General features: G+C 41.1%; 1 protein-coding gene across 1 annotated transcript; it reads left to right on the plus strand.

Moving 5' to 3' along the window:
• The first annotated feature begins 8,714 nt into the window (after positions 1–8,714).
• On the plus strand, positions 8,715–25,958 carry lrrc40 (leucine rich repeat containing 40). Its single transcript, XM_071486754.1, has 15 exons — positions 8,715–8,956; positions 9,562–9,743; positions 10,232–10,305; positions 12,910–13,039; positions 13,141–13,264; positions 14,978–15,117; positions 16,164–16,336; positions 17,553–17,643; positions 18,227–18,272; positions 21,555–21,657; positions 22,850–22,957; positions 23,251–23,361; positions 23,807–23,884; positions 25,070–25,255; positions 25,676–25,958. Exons 1-15 carry the CDS (start codon positions 8,812–8,814, stop codon positions 25,779–25,781), a joined length of 1,797 nt encoding a protein of 598 aa, XP_071342855.1. The 5' UTR covers positions 8,715–8,811; the 3' UTR covers positions 25,782–25,958.
• Positions 25,959–26,250: the final 292 nt, after the last annotated feature.

Consider the following 26,250-nt stretch of genomic DNA (forward strand, 5'->3'; position numbering starts at 1 on the left):
GTTACAGGACCAGGACCAGGAACAGGAACAGGAACAGTAACAGGTACAGGTACAGGTACAGGTACAGGTACAGGTAACAGGAACAGGACCAGGTACAGGAACAGTAACAGGACCAGGTACAGAACCAGGAACAGGTAACAGGACCAGGACAAGGGCCAGGTAGACAAGAACAGGTACGGGTAATAGGTACAACTCCAGGTACAGGACCAGGTACAGGAACAGGAACAGGAACAGGTACAGGAACAGGAACAGGAACAGGTACAGGAACAGGAACAGGTACAGGAACAGGTAAGGGAACAGGTAACAGGAACAGGAACAGGAACAGGAACAGGACCAGGACCAGGACCAGGTACAGGAACAGGAACAGGAACAGGTACAGGGACAGGAACAGGTACGGGAACAGGCATAGGAACAGTGAACAGGCAGGTTGGCAAGAATGGAAGTCTTCAACATGAGAGACTGGTGATAGAGAATAGAAGACTGGTGACCAGGTGGACCTGGACCTGGAGGTCATGTGGCTGGAACAAGTAAGACAGTCTGAGGACATCATGTGGGCAGATGGAGAGAGAGAGCAGACCATGACAGTGACAGATCGAGAATGACACTATAAATGTTTTTGTGCTATAACTGTGTCAGTGTTAGAACCATGTAGTCCTGTCATGAGGCATCACATCAGAAACACTGACATGACTCATCTGAGAACAGTTCTTTATAAATGAACCAGTTCACAGAGCCTCTACCCTCAGCAGAGAACCCTTATACAGAGGACCGAGGGTTTTTCAGGGTGTGGTGACAGTGTGGTCAGGTTAGTGTCTATGTCAGCCCACAGAGCTAGAGCCTCACAGCTGAGGGCCTGAGGTCTCTGGATCAGACCAACCACAGCCCACTGTGGAGAAGGTCAGGACTCCTCCACCAAATGTCTCACTGCTGTTTTAAGCTGTTCTTAACCAGAGCCATTATTTATGGCAGCAGAGCTCTTCATTGTTCTTTTCACTGGATTTTCACTTTATATCTACAACTGCAGGGGAGGATAGAGGAGGAGAGGAGAGAGGAGAAGAAAGAGGAGGAGAAGAAAAGAGAAGAGAGAGGAGAGGAGAGGAGGAGAAGAGAGGACAGAAGAAAGGAGAAGAGGAGAGAGGGGAGGAGAAGAGGAGAAGAAGAGAGGAGAGGAGAGGAGGAGAGGAGGAGAGAAGGAGAAGAGAGGGGAGTAGGAGAGGAGAGAAGAGGAGAAAAGAGAAGGGGAGAGGAAAGGGGAGAGGAAGAGAGAAAAGAGGAGAAGAGAAGAGAGGAGAGGAGAGGAGAGGAGGGAGAGAGGAGAGAAGAGTAGAGAAGAGAAGAGAAGAGAAGAGAAGAGAAGAGGATTGAAACTTGTTAAGGGTTTAGTGATGTGAAACATCCCACATCCCCCCACACACATGCACATAAACTAAAACACAATCTTGTAATTAGTAGTCCGGTCAATCAACTCCAGGCTCCCGCCCCCTCAGTAAATTAGCCGTTTAACCTCCCTCAGAGGTGTAAACATCCAGCCAATCAGGCTTAAACACAGCACCTCTCAGCCAATCACAGCATTGATCTAGAAGAACAACAGGACGTAAAGAGAGAAAATTACAGGACAGAATGCACACACACACACACACACACACACACACACACACTCCACTGCTTGAATCCATGAACAGACCTCACACTCGCTGAATGACAGAGCAGAACAGTTTCTCCCCACTGTGACTTCAAAATCTCTTGTGTTCTTTTTTCTGCAGCTCTGTCTTTCTGCAGCTATTTTAGATTAATAACAGCTAATTAACAGCTGACAATAAAAACATCAGAAAGCTGTGCTCTTATGATGCACGTTCAACATGACGATGATATTGAGACTGAAAAGTGGCTCAGGCCTCTCTGTGACATTTGCACGGAACAGTCATGGCTGTATGAGTGTCAGTCATTACTGGATTCGTTGAGGCACTCCTGGAAAAATATTTACCTGCATATGTAATATTCACTTGAACTCAAGGATGAACTGATTAGAATTTGGTGGTCAAAGTTCAAAGGTCACTGTGACCTCTCAAAACACAATGTTTTTGGCCATAACTCACAAATTCATAAACTAATTATGACACAATTTAACTCAAATGTCTATAAGGATGAAATGAAGTGATGACATTTTATATCCAAAATGTCAATGGTCAACTTCACTGTGACATCAAAATGTTCTGCAAAAATACCTCTGGACATTATTCAACACTATACCTCAGTAAGGAGAGACTGTGAGCATACTTCCTGCTGGTTGGCGGAGGGAACAGGGAGTAAAGCCACTGTAGGAAACTGCCTCTTCTGTGCTCATCCACTGGTTAATGTAAACATGTGACTCAGACTGTAGTTCATTTTGTCCATCTTTGTGTTTATCTACTGTGGTGAGCAGCCATGGTGATGTACAGTGAGCCAGCTTCACAACACTGCAGCACATTAAACAGCATGTAAACACACTCAGCTGCAGTCAATCAGATGCTGACACACTCCTCCAGCTGCTGAGAGGAAAACCAGTATTTATGATTTTTCCCCAGAGACCTTTTGCTCTTCATATAATAAAACAAACTATTAAAAATAAATTTAAAAACATGGTGGCATTGTTTTTGATGTGTAAAGAGATGACTGAATGTGATTTAAAAATGGTGGGGAAAAGAGTATATTATTTATTTTTTATATTTTTATATTTTTTAATGTGTTTTATATTTTGCTTCAGTAGTAAATACACCCATATTCTAAAACTAAATTACAACATATCAAATTCAAACCAGCTGCCACACAGTGAACGTGAGCCTTTTTGGGCTCTGGGGGTCTGTGGTCTGCTGTGTGCAGATGGAAATCCAACCAGGAGTCAGTTTTGAATTTTTAGGATTACTAAGTGCTCACACTTTACTACCAAGTCCAGTCACTACTACTCTCTACTCTTATGTAATTCATATGAAGAGAAAAAATACAAATAAATGAAACAAACAACATAAATGAAGATTAACTTCAGTGGCCAGTTAAAAGTATTTATGTATCACATAATATTATGGCAGGTAGAGCAAGCAGCAGTGATCCAACCCAGAGAACAGATGAGTGTGGTGTTCAAAGACTCGACATAAAGACTCTACTGAATTCTACTGTAGAGATAAACTACATTATTCCCTCAGCTGGTGTTTTGGTGATGGTGGTGGAAAGGTGTTGAATAAAGTCTCAGTCAGCTGAGATCAGGTGACTGTGAAGACCTCAGCACATGATTCACACCTGGAAACAAGTTGTTCACATTTTTTTCAGCCAACAATTGTTCAAATTAATCTGAGTGGCGAAAATCATTCAAGATCATTTGAATATGCAGTTTTTAGAGCCAAAACAGATTTTTATTGTGACACAACTGTAACACATGATTAAACTAACATAATGATAAAAATCCACAAAACCATTAAGAATCCTAATAATTCATTTCGATAAGGCAGCTTCACACTCAGGTAAATGCATCACTTGTTTTTGCAGCTCTGTAATATCACAGTAGCTCTGAAAAGTAAATGATGCCATGTTGAGTACTTCATTGTTGTTGGTCTGTGTTATGGGCACCTCTGGTGGTGACACGGGATTCAAACACAAGCATCCACGTTTGTCTTTTATTTGTTACATTTTGATTTTGCCAGAAATTACTGTGAATTTCAGTTTTACGCCTTTCATGACAATTGAAACAAAAAAAGCAGTTTTTGTATTTGTGTATTTTAAAATGCAAAGTAAATAACCATTAGATTTTTCGTCTTCCATTTCTGTCTCATCAGAAAAAAGACAGATGATCAGCACAGCTCAGACCACTTCATATTTCATATAATTACCACAGCAGACACTGGTTATGACTGTCACTAAACTGGATTTGATGCAGCTGGATTCTTCAGTGAGAGGAGCAGTGATGACCTGTCAGACGGGAGCAGGTGAGTAGATGTGATCTGATGGCAGAGTGGTGCTCTGTGTTTCTTCACAGACTGGTTTGTTTAGTGTCACCTCCATCCAACATTACAGGTTTATCATAATCCCATCCATCCTCAACCTCCCTGCAACACAGCACAACAATAAGGAAACAGGTTAGACGTTTAGTTTTTACCTGTTTTACCTGCAGTTACATGAAAATGTGTCCTGATTAATGGACCAGGAGAACATGTCTGGACTGAGTCACATGGTCTCTTAAAGTGATCTGACGTGTTGTTGTGTGAGGTACTCATCGATAGTCAGTGTGTTACCTGCAGCAGATTCACATCAAATTAAAAAAATGGCTTCAGAGAAAAAATAATATCAGAAGCAGTTAATGTTTTATTTTGAATATTTTCATGGCTCTATTTTGCTCAGCTCTGTCTGACTGAAACTATTGCTCTCCGGTGTAATACAGTGCACGCCATAGTTGTGCTTGTGCGTAGTAAATTGGTAGTTAAGCGTTTGTGTGTTTGGTTGTGTTGTGAGTATTTGCAGCACATGTGTTGTCAAATTGAAGATGATATTTTCTGAATTTGCTTGTGTTTTGTCTGTTTGTGTGTGTTTTCATGAGTTGCAGTGTGTTGAGGTGTCAGGGCCACCACAGGAAAGGGCTGTTTAACATCAAAATAAAGCAGTGAAAATAATCAAAATAAAGTTTACTGCTGCTTCTCTGAACTGTCAGCTGATCTGAATCTACTGCAGGTAACACACTGACTATAGACAAGTACCTCACACAACCACACATCAGATGACCACAACTATCACTGTGAACTGTCCTGTTGTCAGAAGCTACAGTCGGACACACACAGTCAGCCTGAGCAGACACCATGTGAATGCTGCTGGAGGTCAAACTGCTGCACATGTGATAGTCCAGATTCACTGCATTAATTTTAACACACACACACACACACACTGATAATGATACTGATACCTTATTCACAAGTTCAGCACAGTCAGTAAAAAGTAATTGTGATGTAATGTCTGTTAGAAAACTGAAACCATTTGTTTTCAGTATTTTTTCATGTTTAACTTGTTGCTGTGGGAATGTGGACAGGGTGTGTCTGTGTGTGTAGCAGACCTGTTCTTCCTGAGCAGTCTGCGAGCGATCAGGATGGTGAAGACGATGAGGAGGAAGCCAACCACAGCTGTCAGACCCACCAGCCACGGCTGAAGAGTCACCGACCCCGATCCTGCTGCCACTTTCAGGCCAGTCTGCACACCTGAATGAACACACACACACACACACACACACACACACACACACACACACACATACAGTGTGTTCAGTTTGGAGAAAAACAGGGAAGGTTTCAAGAAATGTGTTTTAGCAACTGTGAAGAACTGTAATGTCGTAATGACTGAGTGCTCATGTATTAATGTAGTAATGACTAAGTACTTGTGAATAATGTAGTAATGACTGAGTACTCGTGTAATAATGTAGTAATGACTGAGTATATGGGTAATAATGTAGTAATGACTAGTGAGTACTTGTGTAATAATGTAGTAATAATTAATGAGTACTTATGTAATAATGTAGTAATGACATTATTATACTACATATAATAACATTACTATACATATGACATTATTATACTACATATAATAATGTAGTAATGACTAGTGAGTACTTTTGTAATAATGTAGTAATGACTAAGTACTTGAGTAATAATGTAGTAATAATTACTCAGGGGTCGGCCCATCATCATGTTGACACTGTGATCTCATCACACTCTCTAGTTCATACATATCATCAATTATTACATTCACAGTTTGTGCTCAGGAAACATGTTTACAACTATTAAAGTCCAAATATGGAGGCTTGTAGTTTGGTGATCGGAGCAATGAGTCACTTTAAAACTGATTAGTGGTGTAATAAAGTGGGAAATGATTGGTGTATTTATCTGACAGCACATGATAAGTGCACCACCATATTTGGTCTTTGTTTTTTTACTCTGCTGTATGTCTGCTTGTTTTGGCGAAATAAGTACACTTCATGTTTTTATTTATTTTCCTTTTTTGAGCCATGTTGAAGACATCAATCTTACTGTAGTGAACAGTGAGTTCTACTTTTAGTATTTTATTTGTATCAGTACAAATGTTGAGAAGAGACCTGAGATTTTGATGAACTGACGTAGACTGAGAAAAACACCATGTATAAAGTTAAATATTTAGCATAATAGTTGTTATATGTGGGAGAAGTTGTGATTTTACAAGACTATATTGTAATGTTATCATACAAAATGATATACATTTGAGATTAATGTCACAGTGACAGTAACACTAACACACCATGGCAGATGAACATCAAAGAGAAACGTGCTGTAATAAAATATTGCTGAGTTCACACAAGGATTTTGTCATCATTGTTTTTTACTTGAATGGGAAACACACAAGTTCAAACATAAACACATACAGTGAAGAGAATAGAAAGGTTTTACCTTTGTTAGCAGAGCAGCTGGTGGCAGCCAGCAGCACACACAGCACAAGAAAAGATAGCTCCATCTTGAAGACAGTGGCTCAACAAAGTGAACCAGGACTGGACCTTCAGCTCAACTGGACTGCAGGGACACACACACACACACACACACACACACACACAAACACACACCTAACTGTAATTGTGGTCAAAGTGCACATCCATCTGGGTATGTTATCTGTTATGTACTTGTCAGCAGTTTTGAGCCAGTTTCTGTTTACCACATGCATCATAAACATTAAGAATACAAGAGTTCACACATCCACAGCTCAGTATGAGGAACTTTGTAAGCCTTTTGCTTATTTCCACCAGTTACAGTAGGTTGGCAGGTATCACAGGTACTAGATAGGTAGATAGATAGATTTACTAACTTATCTAACGAAAGAAAACGTGTAACTTTATTTAGGAATACGCACCATGTAACTACAATACCAAATTCCTTAAAACAGGACTTTAACTTGAGCCACTCTACAAAACTGGCCCTCAGGATTATATAGGAGTGTAGACCTCCAGATCCTCGGGGTCTGAGGTTCACTTCTCCTGGTCACTAATTCAGCCTCACATATACTGGTAAAAACACACAGAATACAAAATACAAAAGTAACATTTAGGGATGCACCAGTCCAGCTGTCTCAGACTCAGACTTCCTGTGGATACTGATCCAGTAGTAGTGCTATCTCTGTTTACCTCACTGCATGGAAGAGATCATTTTTATCTACAAGGTCATATGAGGGGTGCTATAAAGTCAGTTGAGGGCCTGAATGAATGATAGCGTAAACACTGAATTTTATGACACTGTCTTTATTGTGGATCAGTTGTGCTGTGGCAGATACACACTCTGCTTAACAGGGACAGTGTGACGAGATTATCCTTCATCTGATGCTGTTGTATGTCATGCTGTGTGTGTTAATGTTTGTGCTTGTGCCACATTGGAGGATTCATCAGCCTGCAGGTCTTCACAGCCATGGATATGGAGTACATACAGTGAACTAACCTGCTGACACCACACAGGGGTTCACACCATCCTCATTAGTCAGTGGGAGAGTATTTACAGGTGGTTGGGCTACATGTAGCTTGCTGTTATTCTTTTGTCAGTCTGTTAGACATGGTGCTTCAATAAATAGACAATGATAAAATACATGAGAATAAAGCACCAGATATTCTGTTAACAATTATACAATTATCTGTGAATCGACATATTTAACGCTTTCTAATTAACTGTTTCTGATTCAGCTTCTGAGCACCACTAAACTAGTATTTCATTACTTGTCCATTTACAAGTACTTGTAAATTATTTACAAATAGGTCTGTGCAATAAAAAGCATTATACTGAACAAGGTTGAATTAAAGGCACTAGGTTTGTTTTGTGGCACTTTCATTTCATTTCATTGTAATTTTGTTTAGTATTGGTTTGCTTGGTGATTTGCTAAAGCACAACACAGAAATGGTGAGTGCATCAAGGGTTTTCCTGCATTTGTACCTTTGTTATGTCCTTGTGTTTAATTACCTGTCACATTGTGAGGGAAGGGTAATGTTCCAGCTGGTCTGATGGGTGGAGTGGAGTGGGGGTTAATGGTGATCAGTAGTGGATTACATCTCACCATTTCCTACCATTTGTGCATTGTCGATATGAATGATGCACAGTGATGGAAGAAGTATAAAATCATTTACTTAAAAAAAATACCAGTAACTAAAATACTCAGTTAAAGTACAAGTCCTGCATTCATTACAGAGTGGCCCATTGCAGAATCATATATATTCTAATATTGCTTTTTATAAGGGTTTAAATTGGGTCAGAGGCCAGCAGAGCTCAGCTCGTCTCCGTCAGTATCACAACTCGAACGACTCTCACACTTCGGTCTTGAAACCTCGTCTGTCAGACTCTGTCTCTCTCGGACCAGACACATGTAGACTGATATTTATTCTCTGTGGTCCTCACAAGCAACAGGGACCTTACATCCTACGTACCTGGTTACATACGACCACTGATGATGTAATGCGGAACTTATGATATAGAGCATAACTTAATATGATGATGACCTTCAGAATAAAATCAGGATTTTTTTTCATTCTGTGACCATTAATACAGGAGGATGACAACGTTTAGTTTAGGATGGCAGAGTTTAGAGTAGGGTTAGGGTTTTCCTTAAAACGTGACAAACACAGACAGTACTGCCGTGTCCAAAAGGAATATTTGACATTTCCGACGCTTTTATTCTGAAGGTTTCCTGACGGAAGCGTTATTTTTGTCGCTGCTGGCGGGCGGAGCGTGGACGGTTTGGGTGTGGAGGTAAACACACAGGTCGGTGTCGCCGAGACTCATTTCACCAAACACGCTGACCATGTCCCGTTTCAGAAAGGCGGATAAGGCGGATTCTTTAGCGGGTTTTAGGACGGAGAAGACCGAGCCAACGGTTCCTTACGGTCTGCTGAAGGCTGCCAGGAAAAGTGGGCAGCTGAACCTGTCCGGCCGGGGGCTGACAGAAGGTAACGTCCACTCATTAGCTAGTTTCACTGCTACAGCACCACCGACATCGTTCTGTGTTTAAATATTCTTCAAAATGTGGAGGTTAAAGCTTAGGGTAAAGTAAAAAGAGAAAAAAAACACATTCATTCAGCACTGGAGGCCACTGTCTGCGAGTCGGATGAATAATACTGCAGTGGATTTTTTCTTCTTGCTATGGAACAGTTTAAAGTTTTAAAAACTGTGTTTTATTTATTTAAAATGATATAGTATATATTTTAAAGCTTTATTAATGGACACGTATCAAACAGAAATCATATGGAGGTCATATGGACTCTACATGCTGTCATGTGTGTAGATGAACAGCTGCAGCTGCTCTGAGGGACAGTTTTCTTTCAACCAATAAAAATCATAAATGATGTTATAGATGATTTACATAAACTGACAGCTCACTAGATAAATGTTCCCCTGGGACTTTATTTAAGCTCATGTTAGACACTACAGATATATGTGGTAGAATAAATAACTGCATTTTATATTATAATCATCATGACAATCTATCAACATATGACCCTTTAACCATTGAAGTGTGTGTGTGTATGTGTGTGTGTGTGTGTATTAACAACAGTCCCTCAGAACGTGTATCGTCTGAACGTTGACACACCGGAGGAGGCCCAGCAGAACGTGTCCTTTGGAGCATCAGATCGATGGTGGGAACAGACTGACCTCACCAAACTGCTGCTCTCATCCAATCTGCTTACACAACTGTCTGATGACATTAGACTACTGTCTGGACTCACTACGCTGGATGTGAGTAACACCAACTCAGTCAGTGTGACTCATAATCTCATATTCCGAGATGTGTTTTGTGCCAAACAACTTTGACTTAAGTAGAAAAATTCAAAATGCTTCATCTGCTTTATCTTTACGTGCTACAGGAGCCAAAACAGCAGCAGACATCTGTTATAGGTTATAGTTATAATGGTTTCAAACTAAATGTTATAATGTGTCTGCAGAGAGCACTGATGAAACAAATTTTGATTGGTGGATCCAAAATAACATTAAACTGGGATAAGCTGACCCAGAACTGTTGTAAAAACTCACTGACTGTCTAATTTTGTACAACTTACTATCTACTGATTCACTAACTCACTGAGTAAACACATAGCATTGATTTTGACTGTCTTTTATTACTCGTAGATATTGATGAAAGCAGTGTTACTTTGAGTCGTCAGTTTTAATGATCCATAAGATGAAGATTTTTAATTCTCTATCTCAATGTTTATTTGCTCTGGCAGCTCCATGACAACCAGCTGAGCAGTTTACCCAGTGCTGTGGGAGAACTGCAGGAGCTCCAACAACTGCGACTCGGGTACGGACACATGCACTGCACACCTGATATTTTATGTATCCAAGCTTTGAGTTGAACATTAGAGCACACTGGTGGTGATGATGATGTTTTTGTCACAGAATACAATTCAGATCTTAACACATAATATACACTACCGGTCAAAAGTTTTAGAACACCACACTTTTTCCAGTTTTTTACTGGAAATTATTCAGATTATTGTGTCATTGCGCTCTGAAATGAAAGCATAGAACAAATAAGCAATTTGAGTTGAAAAAGAAATCATGGAATCAATTTATAGACCAAAATGTATTCTAAACTTTTGACTCATCAAAGTAGCCACCTTTGGCAGATATAACAGCTGAACACACTCGTGGCATTCTTTCTACAATAGAAATCAAATATTCTTCAGAAAGTTCTTCCCAAGTCTGTTGCAGAAGTTCCCATAAATGTGTGGCACGTGTAGGTTGCTTGGCTTTCACTCTTCTGTCCAGTTCATCCCAAACCAGCTCGATGGGGTTTAAGTCTGGAGACTGTGGTGGCCACTCCATGTTTTCAAGCTTACCATCTTGTTCTTTTTTCCTGAGGTAGTTTTGGCATAGCTTGGACTTGTGTTTTGGGTCATTATCTTGCTGTAGGATGAACCTCTGACCAACAAGGCGCATACCAGAGGGTATTGCATGGCGCTGCAGAATGCTGTGGTAGCCGTATTGGTTCAGGGTGTCGCTCACTCTGTACAAGTCACCGACCCTGGATCCAGCAAAACAGCCCCAGACCATCACATTTCCTCCTCCATGTTTGACAGTTGATGTCACACACTGTGGAACCATCCTCTCGCCTACTTGACGGCGTACAAAGATCCTGCGTGATGAACCGAAGATTTGAAATTTTGATTAATCAGTCCATAATACCTTCTTCCAGTCTTCAGTAGTCCAATGGCGGCGGCCCAGGAGAGCCTCATTGTCTTATTCTGACATCTTAGCAATGGCTTTCTTGCTGCAACTCGTCCTGTCAAACCTGCAGCTCGAAGTCTTCTCTTCACAGTTGAAACTGAGACTTGCTTACTACGACCACTATTAAGCTGTGCTTGAAGCTGTTGTCCTGTGAGCCGCCTATCACGCAAGCTGTTAACTCTCAGAAACTTTTTCTCTGATTCAGTTGTGGCTTTGGGTCTGCCAGACCGCTTCCTGTCAGAGTTTCCCCCAGTTTCTGAGTGCCTTTTGATGGTGAAAAAAACTGTACTCACTGACATCTTGACTTTCTTTGCAATTTCCCTGTAGGAAAGACCTACATTTTTAAGTGTTATGATGGTCTGTCTCTCTTCCATTGTTAATTGCCTTTTTCTCGCCATTTTTGTAGCAACACACTACTTTCTGCAGTACAATACTGTTCACCTGATGCTCATGAGGGTCTGGTACCACAGTGTGTTCCAACACTGCTTTTATGCAGACAGAGGGGGTTGGAAAAGTTGGAACACCTGTAGGAATTAGTAGCACCAGCTTTCAAGGCTGATTCAACTTTCATTGCTGCAGAACAGCTTTAAATTGTTAACCCACTTTGTGTTCCCTGAAAAATGCCTTTTTGTTTAATTCTGAAATGTACATTATTTTTCAGTTTTGGGTAACCAAACCTTTTTTTTTTTAATCTCTGGCTGTTCAGTACTTACCTTTGTACCATTTCAAGCTATTCATTGGACTTGCACCACTTGAATTGCAATAAATAACTGGAAAAATTAGGGTGTGCTAAAACTTTTGACCGGTAGTGTCTATATATATATATATATATATATATATATATATAATGAGCTATATATATATATATATATATATATGTACAAAATGAAATCACTTAATTGATAAAAGTTCTGCCCAGTGACAAGAAGACCAAAGTTATACTGCGTCATCCTGCTCCCCTGTTTTAGAGAAATTTTATCGCTACTGAACACATGGATGGTTTGACAATCAAGTTGAGTCTTGAGTAGATATGCTACCAAAAAGTTGAAACTAAATATTATACAACATTGACGTTTCTCAGGTGTTCTCAGGTGTGACATCTCAGATGTGTGAGTTAAAGGAGGACTTGAACGTTCTCTGTTCTCTGATCTATAAAAGGCCCAGATCAAACAAGTCTGATTCCTGTTACCTTTATGAACTATGATGCAAACAAAGACCAGTGATGTCTTCATAGGTGGTTTTACCCTCAGTCTGAATTATGTTATCAAGCTTGGACACACACACACACACACACACACACACACACACACACACACACACACACACTCATCACACATACACACACACTCATCACACATACACGCACATACTGTAGCTTAGCTGATTGTGTCAGTGACCATGACCAAGTATGGATCCTTTTCCCAACTGTTACATGTCGCATGTTAACAAAGTTTAAGAATAAAAAAAAAAAGAACAAATCTTGGCCACTTGTCACCACAGGGAGCCAGCACCCACTTTGTCTTTCTGAGATAAATAATCTAGATTTCCAACTCAAATCTCTGACAGCAGCACTGAGCTCTCAGTGGGACCAACGAAGGGAAAAACGAATGGAAAATGTATTTATGATTTAAGATAAACTGAAATCTAATTTGTGATTGTTCTCCTGTGTGACCAGTCATAACAAGCTGACATCACTGCCAGTGGAGGTGTGTACTCTGAACAACCTCCGTAGCCTCACAGTCCAGCAGAACCTGCTGGAGATTCTGCCAGAGGAACTGGGGCAGCTGAGAAACCTGACTGAGCTGGTAACTAACACACACTGTGTGTAGTGTATCCCATCAGCCTCTTTCTGCCATGTTGTGTGATTGGCTGACCTGTGTGTCCTGTGTGGTGGGATTGGTTAAAGGACCTGTCCAACAACCATCTGAAGAGCCTGCCGCCCGGCCTGGGAGGTCTCACCTGTCTACAGAAACTGAACCTGAGTGACAACAAGCTCAGCTGTCTGCCTGACTGTCTGGCCCAGCTCAAGAGTAAGACCAGCTCACTGCATGTCTGCTTCTTTACATGGCTGCTTTTAACAGCTGATTAACTATATAATGATGAATGTATTTACCAACAGTAGACTAGTCTTATTTGAAACAAGCTGATATTAAGCAAATTCTAAGCTAATTTCTCCTGTTTCTCTATGTTGTCATACTTTACTATGATCTGCTCCTTTTGACTGGACGGCAACAAACTGTCACTGACTGACTGACTGAATGACTGACTGCTAGAGTTGAGTGATCATAGTTTCATCATTGGTCAGCTGAATGCCACATGACTGAGTTAGTTTTCCTATTGGCTGGTGCTCTTTCAAATAGAGTTGGAACAAACTGTTTCTGTTTACAGCTCTGCAGTGTTTCCAACTTTTCTTTTTCAAGAAAGCACCTGGTGACAACCTAGTGACATTTTGGAAATTACTTTGAAGTTAACCTGTTGTCTTATTGAGCTGTGTCACTATTCCAAACCTGATCCGTTGTCTGACAACAGAAACAGAAAAACAGAGTCAGTGAGACCAGCTTTATCATCAGCAAACAGATGAAGAGCTAAAACCAGGTGATACTAGACCGAACGCTAATGCAACGCCATGATGTCAGTTGTTTACAGTGGTTCAACATCAGTTTTAACTACGTCCTCTGTTTCACATATTGACCATTGACCATACACGCTCCAGACAGATACTGGTTCTGATCTAGTCTTGTTCTCTTTGTGTTGGGATGGTGCATGGGGAGACACAATCCAGGAAGTCCAGTTGAGGTCACAGATCAATGTGATTAAAGACTAATCAGTTGCTAATCTGATTAACCTCTGACATCTGATTAGCTTTTTATTGTGGAGTGAAGTGATTGCTGTGAAATGTTCATGTCACAGAGTAGTCCACCAGGAATGTGCTCTTCGTTGGGCAAACGTTGAGCCAGATTCAGCTGTTTTGCAGACTGGCCATGCTTTGTTTTGGTTGAGCTCTCTGCACCAGCACTGATGCTGTGCCAGTGGACTGGCTCCTCTCAGATACATGAAAGCACTGCAGTTTGTCACACAGGGCTCTGAAAGCAGCCCAGGATTTAAAGTATGCATCAAACAATTTATCTGGTCTGAATTGTCATCTGATCACAAGTTTTCTGTCTGCTATGAGTTGCTGCTCCCCAAAATCCAACCAGTACAGTGCCATTGTGTCCCAGTTTGTGCTGGTTTCCACCTCATCTCAATTTGGCGCACAGCACAGCACAAGTCACTTATGCTGCCTTTAATCAACAGCTTTGATGGCACATAAACAAAATACTAAGTGTACAAACAGCATTGTCAACAATACGGACTAATAAACACATTTGTAAAACAGCTTCTGGTGGCTGAACACCAATGTTAAAAGTATGTAACAATTGTCCAGATGGAGTGCAGCAGATGTAAAAAACCTGGTGAAAACCTGCTGTCAGGCCGTCCTCCTGGCTGCACCTCAAAGCCTCCCTGATCTCTCCCCTCTGTCCTGCTCTCAACAAGGAAAGTGAAAGAAGTTGTGTGAAGAATAAAAAAAGAATTTCACACCTCTGTAAACAACACAACTTCATCAAAAAATATTTGATGGAACGACACACACTTTAGTTGAAGCACACTGAGGCGCTGACTCACTCGTGCATGTGAAGAGTTGTGTGTGTGTGTGCGTGCATGAGTGTGGTCTTGACTGACTGAGCTCTGACTTGATTCGACAGATGTTAAGATCTTGGATTGCAGCAGAAACCAGCTGGCTGACATCCCTGCCAGCCTATCAGAGATGCTCGCTCTGGAGCAGCTGTACCTCAGACACAACAAACTCCGCCTCTTCCCACAGCTCCCTGCACCTGCACTCAAGGTAACCATAGCAACATTAAGGTTTCGCCAAGTGTAAAACTTATTCGTGGTGTGAATGATGCTGATGGCATGAAACTCTTGACCAGAGTTGTTTCTGACAGTCCTCTCTCTGAGTCATATACACTCACTAAAGCAGGAACACTTGTATACCTGCTTATTATTGTTATCAAATCAGCCAATCACATTGCAGCAGTGCAGTACATAAAATCCTGCAGATCCAGGTCAGGAGCTTCAGTTCATGTTCACATCAAACATTAGAATGAGGAAAAATGTGATTCAGTGACTTTGACCGTGTCCTGATTGTTGGTGTCAGTCTGAGTGCTTCTGAAGCTGCTGAGCTCCTGGATTTTCACTCACAACAGTCTCTAGAGTTTTTACTCAGAGTGGAGCCAACAACAAAATATATCCAGTGAGCAGCAGTTCTGTGTTGATGAGAGAGGTCAGAGGTCAGAGGTGAATGGACAGACTGGAGCTGACAGAAAGGCTGCAGTCACTCAGATAACCACTCTTTACAACTGAGCTGAGCAGGAGAGCATCACAGTGAACCTGGAGGTGGATGAGCTACATTGTCAGCTATCATTGCTGACAATGTTCATCCCTTTATGGCCACAGTTCACAGGATGGCCACAGGATAATGCTCCATGTCTAAAGTCGTCTCAAACTGGTTTCATCAACATGAAACAGTAAGTTCAGTTCAGTCTCCAGACCTGGATCCAGTAGAACCTCTTTGTGATGTGGCAGAACAGGAGACCTGCAGCATGAATGTGATGCAGTCATGTCAACATGGAGCAGAGTCTCAGAGGAAAGTTTCAACATCTGTGGGTCCAGGACATGAAGAAATACTGAGTGTTGGTGTGTTCATAATAAAATGCTCACTGAGTGTGTGTTATTAATAAACAGGTACAGTGGTACAATTACAGTTTAAGAAGACAGAGCTGGCAGCAGCATCATATGTCCAATAAACAAAGTTGCCGCGCGTGCGTGCGTGCGTGCGTGCGTGCGTGCGTGCGTGTGCGTGTGCGTGTGTGTGTGTGTGTGTATATATAGGACTTGTATGTTGGGAACAACCAGATTGAGCAGTTGGAGACGGAGCAGCTCTCCTGCCTGGCAGCCATCTCTCTCCTTGAACTCCGAGACAACAAGATCAAATCCCTCCCTGACCAGATGACCTTACTGAGCACGCTCACACGGCTCGACCTCACCAACAATGACATCACCACGTAAGTCACCGACATCACAACCATCACTACCTATAGCAGTTAACTGTTTGTGCCCATGAGACAAACTCAGCTCTTGATTGAAACATCCAGCGACTGACAAACACAACCAGTTGTCTTTGTACAAGAGTTCTAGTACCAGAGCTTTCACCAGTGGAAAATTTCTGTGGATATATCCTCCTGTGATATTTGAATTAATTTCAAATATTACTTTTCTGGATCTTAAAGGTCCGTATTTGACTCTTCTCCTGTGTTTTATCTGAAGTGTTGATATCCATCAGAAGATATATTTGTGGTTTTAAGAACTAAAAACCATCTCAGTGTAGTTTTAGATCTCCCCTCTCAGGCTTCTCTCTGGAGCTCTAGTAACAGCAGTTCAGTGAGCCAATCAGGCTCACTGACCTGTTGCCCTGACCTGACCTGACCAGCCAATTGGCTGACAGTTTTCTGAATGATCCAATAATAATATAGCAGATTTGAGGTAAACACTCAGAGAAACCAAATCCTCCGTTTCTGAATACAGGAACGTGCCTATGCTTCTCTGTGGACTGAGGCTTTGATATTTTCACAGTATTAATATGGAACCTAGACCTGCTTTATAATCAGAAACACATGGACATCTACCTTTAGACTGGATGGGACACTATGGATTGTGGTCACGGATAAAAGAAATAATGATGAGTCTTGGTTGTAATTTGCTGTGTTGTGGATCTGTCCATTCACTCCATCTTATATACTTTAAGTATCACCTTTAAGTGATAATCCTAAAATATTTTAGTGTGATGGTACACGTGCATGCACAGGTTTAAATCGGTGGCAAACTGTATTAGAGCTGGGCCTTCAACTCAACACTGACCACTCCCCCCCAAGCCTTCAGGAAGGGTTAGTAAATGATTTTTGGTTCCACCCACTATATAAATCTAAATATGTTTCTAAACAAACACATGTGGCTCAGGGGACTTGGGGGGTTTTGAAGTCCTGACCACTGAGTGAGCCAGAAAACCTTTTCTCTGCATAGAGACAACAGAAAGAAAAGTCTGATTGGTTAACTCAGCTTCATTTCTGAAGCAAACTTGATAGAAAATGAGGCTAAAATTAGAATTAGAATTAGAAAAGAATAATTATTAAAAGAAAGAGATTAAATATAACATTGAAACCCTGATGTTTTGGCCTTCCCCACTCAGAGCCACTGTCTGAGCTCAGACTTTTTCTCTGTCAGTCTTCCAGCATCTCTCAGCCTGCTGCCCAGTCTGAAGGTGTTACTGTTGGAGGGAAACCCTCTGCGAGGAATCAGGAGAGACCTCCTCACTGTAGGTGACGAACCGAGGACACATACACAGAGCATACACACTTAAATAGACAGAAAACTATTATTGACAAATAGATGTAAATGAATTATGAATACTAGAATGAATACCAGATCGTGTGAATATAAGAATAACTGGGAAAATGTTTGTGGTAAAAGACAGTAGCAGAGTGTCAGTTTGGTTTATGTATTCCTCCTCAGTGACAGGAGAGGTGAGGATGACATACGGTCGACTGTGTCACAATCACCTCCATGTAAAGAGGATTCAACACATTTGTCAGTGTCCGTGGCCTTCTAGAAAAGATTAGTTTTCTCCTTTCTTCTAAATGAAAAAATGACTGCGTGACAGTGTAGTGGAGCTTTAGTTGCCATACAACACATCAGTGCTGTTGCACATTATACACTGTACCTTTAGTGGATGGAAACCAGAAATGATAACAGGACACTGCAGGTGGCAGCTGATGGTTTAATGATGGATCTGTAGTCATGACATTTCAGTGACATGTTTCCATGTTAATGTTTATATCTCCTTTAATATTCATATTATTAATTGTCTAACTGCTCACACTCCTGTGTTCTCTTCACAGAAAGGAACCAATGAGCTTCTGAAATATTTAAGAGGAAGAATTAAAGGTAAAATTCACTTTTTATTCTGACTGGAAACTGTTTTGATCACAGAACAAAACAGTTCATGTTTAATCCTGTTCAACACTGACTCAGTGACTGAGTCAGATGCTTTCAAAACAAATTTCCATCACTTTGTGCTGCGCAATAAAGTTTTTCTGATTCTAGTTACAGATCACAACAACACAAATGAGACAGATTTCTCGTCTCCTGGCCAGAGCCAGAGTTTCAGTTACAACATCACTGGTGACATAACAACAACACACACAGGCACCATCTTGATTCTCTGAGTCTGTGCTTAGTGTGATTAACAAAATAGTGTCAGCCCAAGATCCACTGACCAGCTTTTTCATAGTTTTTTTTTTTTTATTAACTTTTTTTATTGGAAGTAATTTCACGAGGTACAACAGAGCAATATAACAGGGAATACTTCCATCCTTCCATTTTTCCGCATCTTTTTTATCGGTTTTATCGTAAAGGCAAGGACAGTCTGTATAACTCTAGATGTAAAAGGCTGTAGGTGTGCCCACGAACAAAGCCAAGAGAGGTTCAGGAGAGATAGTAGTGGTATATGCTGTGCTAAGAGTTTTAAAGATTTCAGACCAGAATGTGGCAAGCCTGGGACAGGACCAGAACATATGGAAATGGTCAGCTGGGGATTGTTTGCACCTGTTACAGGAGTCTGTTACATTGGGATAAATTCGAGATAGCCTCAAATTAGTGTAGTGAACTTTGTGCACTACTTTACATTGTAGGAGGCCGTGCCTTGCACAAATTGGAGAGGAATGAGCCAACCGTAATACTTGTTCCCAGTAATCATCAGGTAGTGTGACTCCAAGCTCTTGCTCCCAAGAATCCTTGGGGCCCGATGCTGGGCTATCAAGAGAAGAGTTGATAAGGCTGTAAATGCTAGAAATGAGCCGCTTTTGTTTGGGATCAAGAGCCAGTAGTGAATCGATCAGTGTTTCTGGGGGACGACTGGGGAATTTGGGGTTCTGATTCTGAACAAAATGCCTTATCTGAAAAAAAAAGAAATAGATGGGAATTAGGCAAGTCAAATTTTTTTGAGAGCTCTGAAAAGGACATTAAGGTCCCTTGGTTGTAAAGATCCTTAAATTTGGTTATCCCTTTGTTGAACCACGTCCGAAAGGTCAAATCAGTGCAAGAGTGCGGAAATAGGTGATTGTTAACAATAGGGGAGAGGTCTGAGCACCTATGAAGGCCTAGGTTCTTCCTAATTTGAATCCAGATTCTAACAGAGTTAGTTACCACTGGATTGGAGGTAAAGTTGGAGGCAGTTAGAGGGAGCTGGTAGCAAACCAGGAAATGAAGAGAGAACTTGGAAGATGCAAGTTCCATATCCACCCACACGGGGCGCTTTTTAACCACATCTCATGGTCTTCATCAGTGAGCTCAAGGGACGTGTGTGTGCGTCGCAGTGGATGTGTGTCCTGGTCAGACTTCTGACTCGTACCAGTGGGAGTCTATAAGACGGCATCATCACTTACTACAAACCATGCAGCACCTTAAGGCAACATCCACATGACTACATTTTCACTTTAAAGCAGAGTTTTAAAATGAAGATGGTCTCCATCCAGATGCCCTTTTTAGCTCTACATCAGAAATGATCTGCGTCCAGACTAACACACCTGACATGACCATTCACTGGGCATGTGCGAGCCAGTGTAAACAGGAAGCAGATTGTCTACTCTGCAGTTGATTAGTTTCAGTAAATCCTCTGAAGGAGGAACAGAAAAGACAGTTGTAGAGTTAAAATACAGAGTTTAACTGAACAACAGCTGTTGCAAAGACAACAAGGTCAGTATCACTTGAATTCATTATCCATGTTATTTCACCACTGGTAGCCCAGGCTGATAAGAGCCAATCAGGAGCCACCGTGGGTGTCTACGTCATCGTTTCCAAAGGTCTCTGTTTGTGTTCGTCCAGACTAGAACCCCACCCTGGAGTTTTAGACTAAAACATGGTCCAGCAGGTTTTCTGAACATCTCTGTTTTAGGGACTGAAGACTCTGGAGGAGAGTGAACAGCGGAGGAAATAGAGAAGAAGACTCAAATGTAGTAGTGTGAACGAGGCCTGAGAGATCAGTTGGTACAGACAGGCCCCCCTGGTGAAAACCCGAGCCGTCAGGTACAGCTCTGTGACGTGAAGTCACTTTGATCAACTGGTCAGAATTGCAGGTCCACAAGTCCAACGAGATTTTTCCCAAACACAGTCAGTATAAAAGAAACAGCTGTAAAATTATGAATTAATTTTTCTGAATGTCATCAACACCTGAAATGACTCCTGTGTTATGTCAAATAAGGATTAAGGCCTGGGCCAATTTTCAATAATACAGAATATTGTGATATTTCCTGCCATATGTGATATTTTTCATAATATGGGGAAAAATAATTTAAATTGTACATCACAGTATTTGGGCTGAACTGTAACAAGAATCAAGATATTAAATTTTGCATATGGCCCAAGTCTACATCTGTATTTATGTTCCCTTCACGTGGCAGCCAGCTCCAAACAGAAGGAGGAGAGCAGCCTTCACTGACACGAGACGTCTTAGAAACAGTGTCAACATCTGTCAACACATCCATCATTACATGAGAGAATGAAGAGCGGAAACATCAGCTGTTGGGTGAAACTGCTCACAGCATCCACCTGGAAGAGGTTAAAGGTCATCAACCTCAAGAGACATCTTATGTAACTGAGATGTGGTTTAAATGTCTGAAAAAGCCAGTGAGTGGACCTTGAGTTAGGATCATACACACACTGTGTGTAGGAGTGTGACTCAGTTCACTGTGAATTCATTCACTAACAGTGCTGAGAGTTTTTCATCATTTTCTCGTGTCAGTGAGACGCCACTTGCTGACCTCTGTCCTCACACAGGTAAAGCGTGTGACGTGCTCCATGCTGCTGTGTACCTGCAGGTCATTGGTGATTTGTCTCGGGGGTCACTGCAGGTCATGTGGTGACCCACACTGTGTGACCACTCGTCATTACAGCGTGTCACCAAATCCACCTGAACATACATCTTCACAGTTCATTACATTCCTCAGTTAATCTCATATTACAGTTGAATAACAGGGATTTGAGATAGAAAACAGAGCAACGCAGGATAAAGAGATTATGTTTGATTGGTAACAACATTTTGAGTGAAACCCTGAAGGCACCATGTTTACTTCAGTTTCCATGTTTCAAGTTTACACTCAGCAGAGCTAAAGTTGTGTGTATATGTCTGTGTGTGTGTCTGTGTGTGTGTGTGTGTGTGTGTGTTTGCAGAGGAGCCTGAAAGACCAGATGAAGGAAACACAGCCATGACATTACCCAGCCAGGCAAGCGTCAACGTACATACCATTAAAACTCTCAAGTTATTGGCGTACAGGTCAGTGATAGACATTTGTGTCAAACACACACACTGAGAAAAGATGGCCTTTCAGAGGTAGAAACAGCTGAGGAATCATCTTGTGTTAAAGTTGTTTGCAGTCGATATGACATGAACACAGTGACATACGCTGGTCATGTGAACTCGGACAGAAGATCAGTGATATTTGTCAAAGTGATCATGTTACAAATCACAGCTTACATGTTGCACATTTGGAGAAAGGGGCTCCTGGCTAACAGTAAACATCATCCATCCATCCATCTCCTACACTGTTTGTCCTGCTCAGGATCCTGGTTTTGTGCTGTGTGGTGTTGGAAGTCATTTAGAAACTGTGTCTTTTTCTCCAACAACACCTGAACCTGATCCACCTGGTTATGCGTTTTTGTGGAAAATAGAAGAAATATTAAACAGTGAGGTGTTATCAGACATCAGTGTGCACACAGTGAGGACGTAATCACTGTTAGTGATTAGTGACATTTAGGTGCTCTCACCTCCAGTTGTTTAGATAAGATGCATAGACTGCTTGTGTTCCCTGTCCCATCAAACCTCTTGTTACTGATGTCACTGTGTGAGTACAGTTTTATCATGACTCACTAAAATGAGAAAGGTGTTATAAAATGAAAAAAGATGTTATAAAAGTCCATATTTTAACTTCTCCTGTGTTTCATTTGAAGTGTTGATCTCCATCAGAAGATATATTTGTGGTTTTAAGAACCAAAAACCATCTCAGTGTAGTTTTACATCTCCTCTCTCAGGCTTCTCTCTGAAGCTCTAGTAACAACAGGTTTTGTGAGTGACTGAATAGAAATATAGCAGATTTGAGGTAAACACTTTTGATTTGAGAAATCAAATCCTGCAAGATTGGATGGTAGGTCCAGGTGGGCGGGGCTTTGTCCCTAGACCTGCTTTATAATCAAAAACACATGGACATCTGACTTTACACTATAAATGTAAATGACCTGTAAATGTTCTTCTGAAGCGAATCACATTTGATTCAGTGTTTATATGAAAATGTTGCTGGTTTAAGAGACTAATTATCATCAGTTACACTCTACTGTGTGTCTGTCTGTCTGTCTGTCTCTCTCTCTGTGTGTGTGTGTGTGTGTGTGTGTGTGTGTGTGTGTGTGTGTGTGTGTGTGTGTGTGTGTGTGTGTGTGTGTGTGTGTGTGTGTGTGTGTGTGTGTGTCTTCAGTGAGAAGCAGGCAGATGTTATTCCAGATGAGCTGTTTGATGCTGCAGTAGATCAAAGTGTTACAACTGTTAACTTCTGCAAGAACCAGCTGACCTCCATACCTGCCAGGTACACACACAATCACACACACCTACACTCAGTGTGGGTGGTGCTGATGTCATCACCGTGTCACTGTCGACTCAGCATCATATTTTATAGGAACATGTCATATTTTGTTTTACGTGAGAGATTGTGATTTTTTATGAAGAAATGTGATGAGTGGATACATTCAGATTATAGTACAGATTGTCCTCATAGACTCTATGGCAGCTGTAGTCTACTGTCTGAATGTCACTGACTTTAATAGACAGGTCCAGCAATTAAAACCTGTGTGTGTCTGTGTGTGTCTATTGTGTGTGCAGACTGGTAGAGTTTAGCTCCTCACTGTCAGACATCAACCTGGGTTTCAACAAACTGACCTGCTGTTCTCCTGACATCTGTAAATTACTGCAGCTGATACACATCGACCTCAGGTACACGCACAGGTTTACAGTCTATTTACATTTTAATGTACTGTTTGTGACACTGTATAACATTCTGCTCACACAATAATCAAATGTAAGGCTGTAACTAACAATTTCTCAGTTATTTGATTGATAAATCCCATAAAAAAATCCCAGCTCCAGCTTCAAATGTCTTGTGTTGTCCAACAGACCAACTGAATTTTCACAGAGTGAAAATGTTTAAATGTAAATGTTAAATATTCACAATAAAGAACCTTAGGAGCACAGTCACAATCAAATCATCATCAAACTGAGGCTAATAAATCCTGATAAAGTGCTCAGTGAGTTTATGTTTTAATGCCAAATAGTGATTCCTTTAACAGATGAGTCCAGCAGTGTTTCCATTTCTGAGAGGATTTAATTATAGAATCAGTGAGAGCTGCGTGTTGCTCTCATCTACTGTCTTTTCTTTCAGGAATAACCAGCTGTGTGATTTACCACCTGACATGAAGAACTTAACTAAACTACGCTCCATTATCCTCAGTTACAACAGGTAACTCACTGTCTCAGGATCAGTTCACCTTCAAATTAAATCCTCCTCATCCGTTCATATTCATGGTGTCATTTCATCTTACAGACTGAAGGGTTTCACACAGAGCAGCAGTGTCTCCAGTTTCTTTATGTGTCATCAGACTCACTGATGATTAGTATCTGTATTTACTGAGTTTCTCATTGGTAAAAATACTGATACCTGAAGGAGGAATAACACTTGTTCATCGATACTATACCTGAACATCAGTAGAATAAATCAACTGCTCGGAATATGTTGAATTGATAAACAAAGCCCTGTGATGTTAACCATGCTGAGGTAAAGGGTTCAGAACTGAATTATGAAATATAACCTCATTGAGATGAATGTGACATAGTTTCATTCCACAGGTGCCACAGGTAGATCATGTGAATCTGTGGGAGGAGCCTCAGTGTGACCTGTGGCTTTAACTCCTCGATCTTCAGTCTTTGTCTCTTCCTCTCCTCTGAGGGGACATAAGACGAGATGAGACACTGACGTTGAGCTCGTATTCACCAGATGAAACATCCAGCATCATCTTATGAGACAACAGTTCCTCATGGCACATAGGACAAAACACCTGTCCCATAAACAAACACCTGATGACTGCTGCATCTGTCTCAGAGTGAGACTGATAGAAAAACACCAATAGATAATTGATATTCATTTGTTGAAAAAACTGAACAATTCCTCAGTTTCCCCAAATGACCCAATATAAACTCAAAGAAGAAGAATAGAACAGTGTTTTTTTGATTTATTAACGTTTAATATTGATTACACATCTAATCATTTACAATTTGTGAATAAATAGGAATCATTATAAAGCAATAGTTAGCACTGATATCCTTGTTTACATTCACATTTACTCATGTGACAAACACTTTTATCCAAAGAGACTTAAACGTGTTTCCATGGATACTTTCCCTAAAGTATAGTATTTATTTTAAAGTAATGCTGTTTTTTCCACAGCAGCCTGGCAGTTCTTTAATCACCTGATCAATCAATAAATAGTCCTGTATAAAACTCGTGACACATCTGTGGTTCCTCACTCTGAGCTCCTCCTCCTCTGTGGATCGATGGTCTCAAGCCGCAGGACACAGAGTTAACTGAATAGAAAACACCCATAATGCATCTATCAGCTCAGCTGGACTGTGTTTGTGCTGATCACAGGTTCAAGTCCTTCCCTGAAGTCCTCTATCAGATCTCTTCTTTGGAGATAGTGTTGCTTGGTAACAACCAGGTGGGCGAGGTGGACCCCAGTCGTCTGATGAAGTTGATGCATCTATCTACACTGGACCTGTCAAACAATGACCTGCTTAACATCCCCCCTGAGCTGGGCCTGTGTTCCAGCCTCAGGTAGGAACGTGTCAATCTGAGTCCGAGCCTGAACCCGAGCCTGAGGGACACTGTGCTGCTTAGTGTTTTACCTGTGTGATGTCCACTGCTGTGACATTTAACTGACTGTAGTGTTTGTTTGCTACTTTTCTCGAACTGCATCTTGTTCTTGTTCTTAGACAGTTTAAGTCCTCTGTCAGAAACTCATGAACAAGTAGAGAGCAGTCGTTTAGTAGAGTTTTAGGTGCAGTAGGTCTCTACTCGGAGAACAGTCTGTCTTGTACTTGATTGTGGTCAGGGCTCAATATTTTAGGTTTTGATTGAAAATAAAATTCACTTGTGTTTATTTAGAGTTTTTAAAAAAATGGAGAGAATTGGATTTTAAAAATATAATCACTGTAAAATCTGGATGGTAACACACACTCCTTTGTCGTCCTTCAGGTGTCTCAGTCTGGAGGGGAATCCATTCCGCACGCCCAGAGCAGCCATCGTGGCCAAAGGAACAGATGCTGTGTTGGAGTACCTACGCAGCCGCATCCCTACATGACCTCTGACATCAGCTGAGACAACTCCACCACCGCCAACAACGCAAATAATTTGTGACATTTAAATACTTAAACCAACAACCTGAAATTTTACCCAAATCTGTGAATCAGTCTGCAGAAAAAAAAAAACAAAATCAGAAAAAGCTAATCGATCTTAATAAAGTTGCTAAGGATTATAAGGAATGGTGTGAATTTTCTAATAGTGAAGCAGCAACAGACGAACGTTTCACCACCTCAGTCAGTGATTTCCAGAACACAGGCTCATTAAAACAAACAGCTGGAACAGTTTTGTCAGGTATTGAACAGTCAGTGAACGGTTCACAGTCCTGCTCCAGGTCAGGACCAGATCATAACCTGTCAACTGCCAAACTACTGACCAATCAGATACCTGGAAGAACTGAGTCATCATTTCTATTGGATCCTGACAGGTACAAAAGAGTTAGATAAATAACCATGATCAATAGATATTTA

Source organism: Trachinotus anak, unplaced genomic scaffold (genome assembly GCF_046630095.1).
Source record: "Trachinotus anak isolate AG129_WGS33_773 ecotype Australia unplaced genomic scaffold, CSIRO_AGI_Tana_v1 ptg000010l, whole genome shotgun sequence".
Classification (NCBI taxonomy): domain Eukaryota; kingdom Metazoa; phylum Chordata; class Actinopteri; order Carangiformes; family Carangidae; genus Trachinotus; species Trachinotus anak.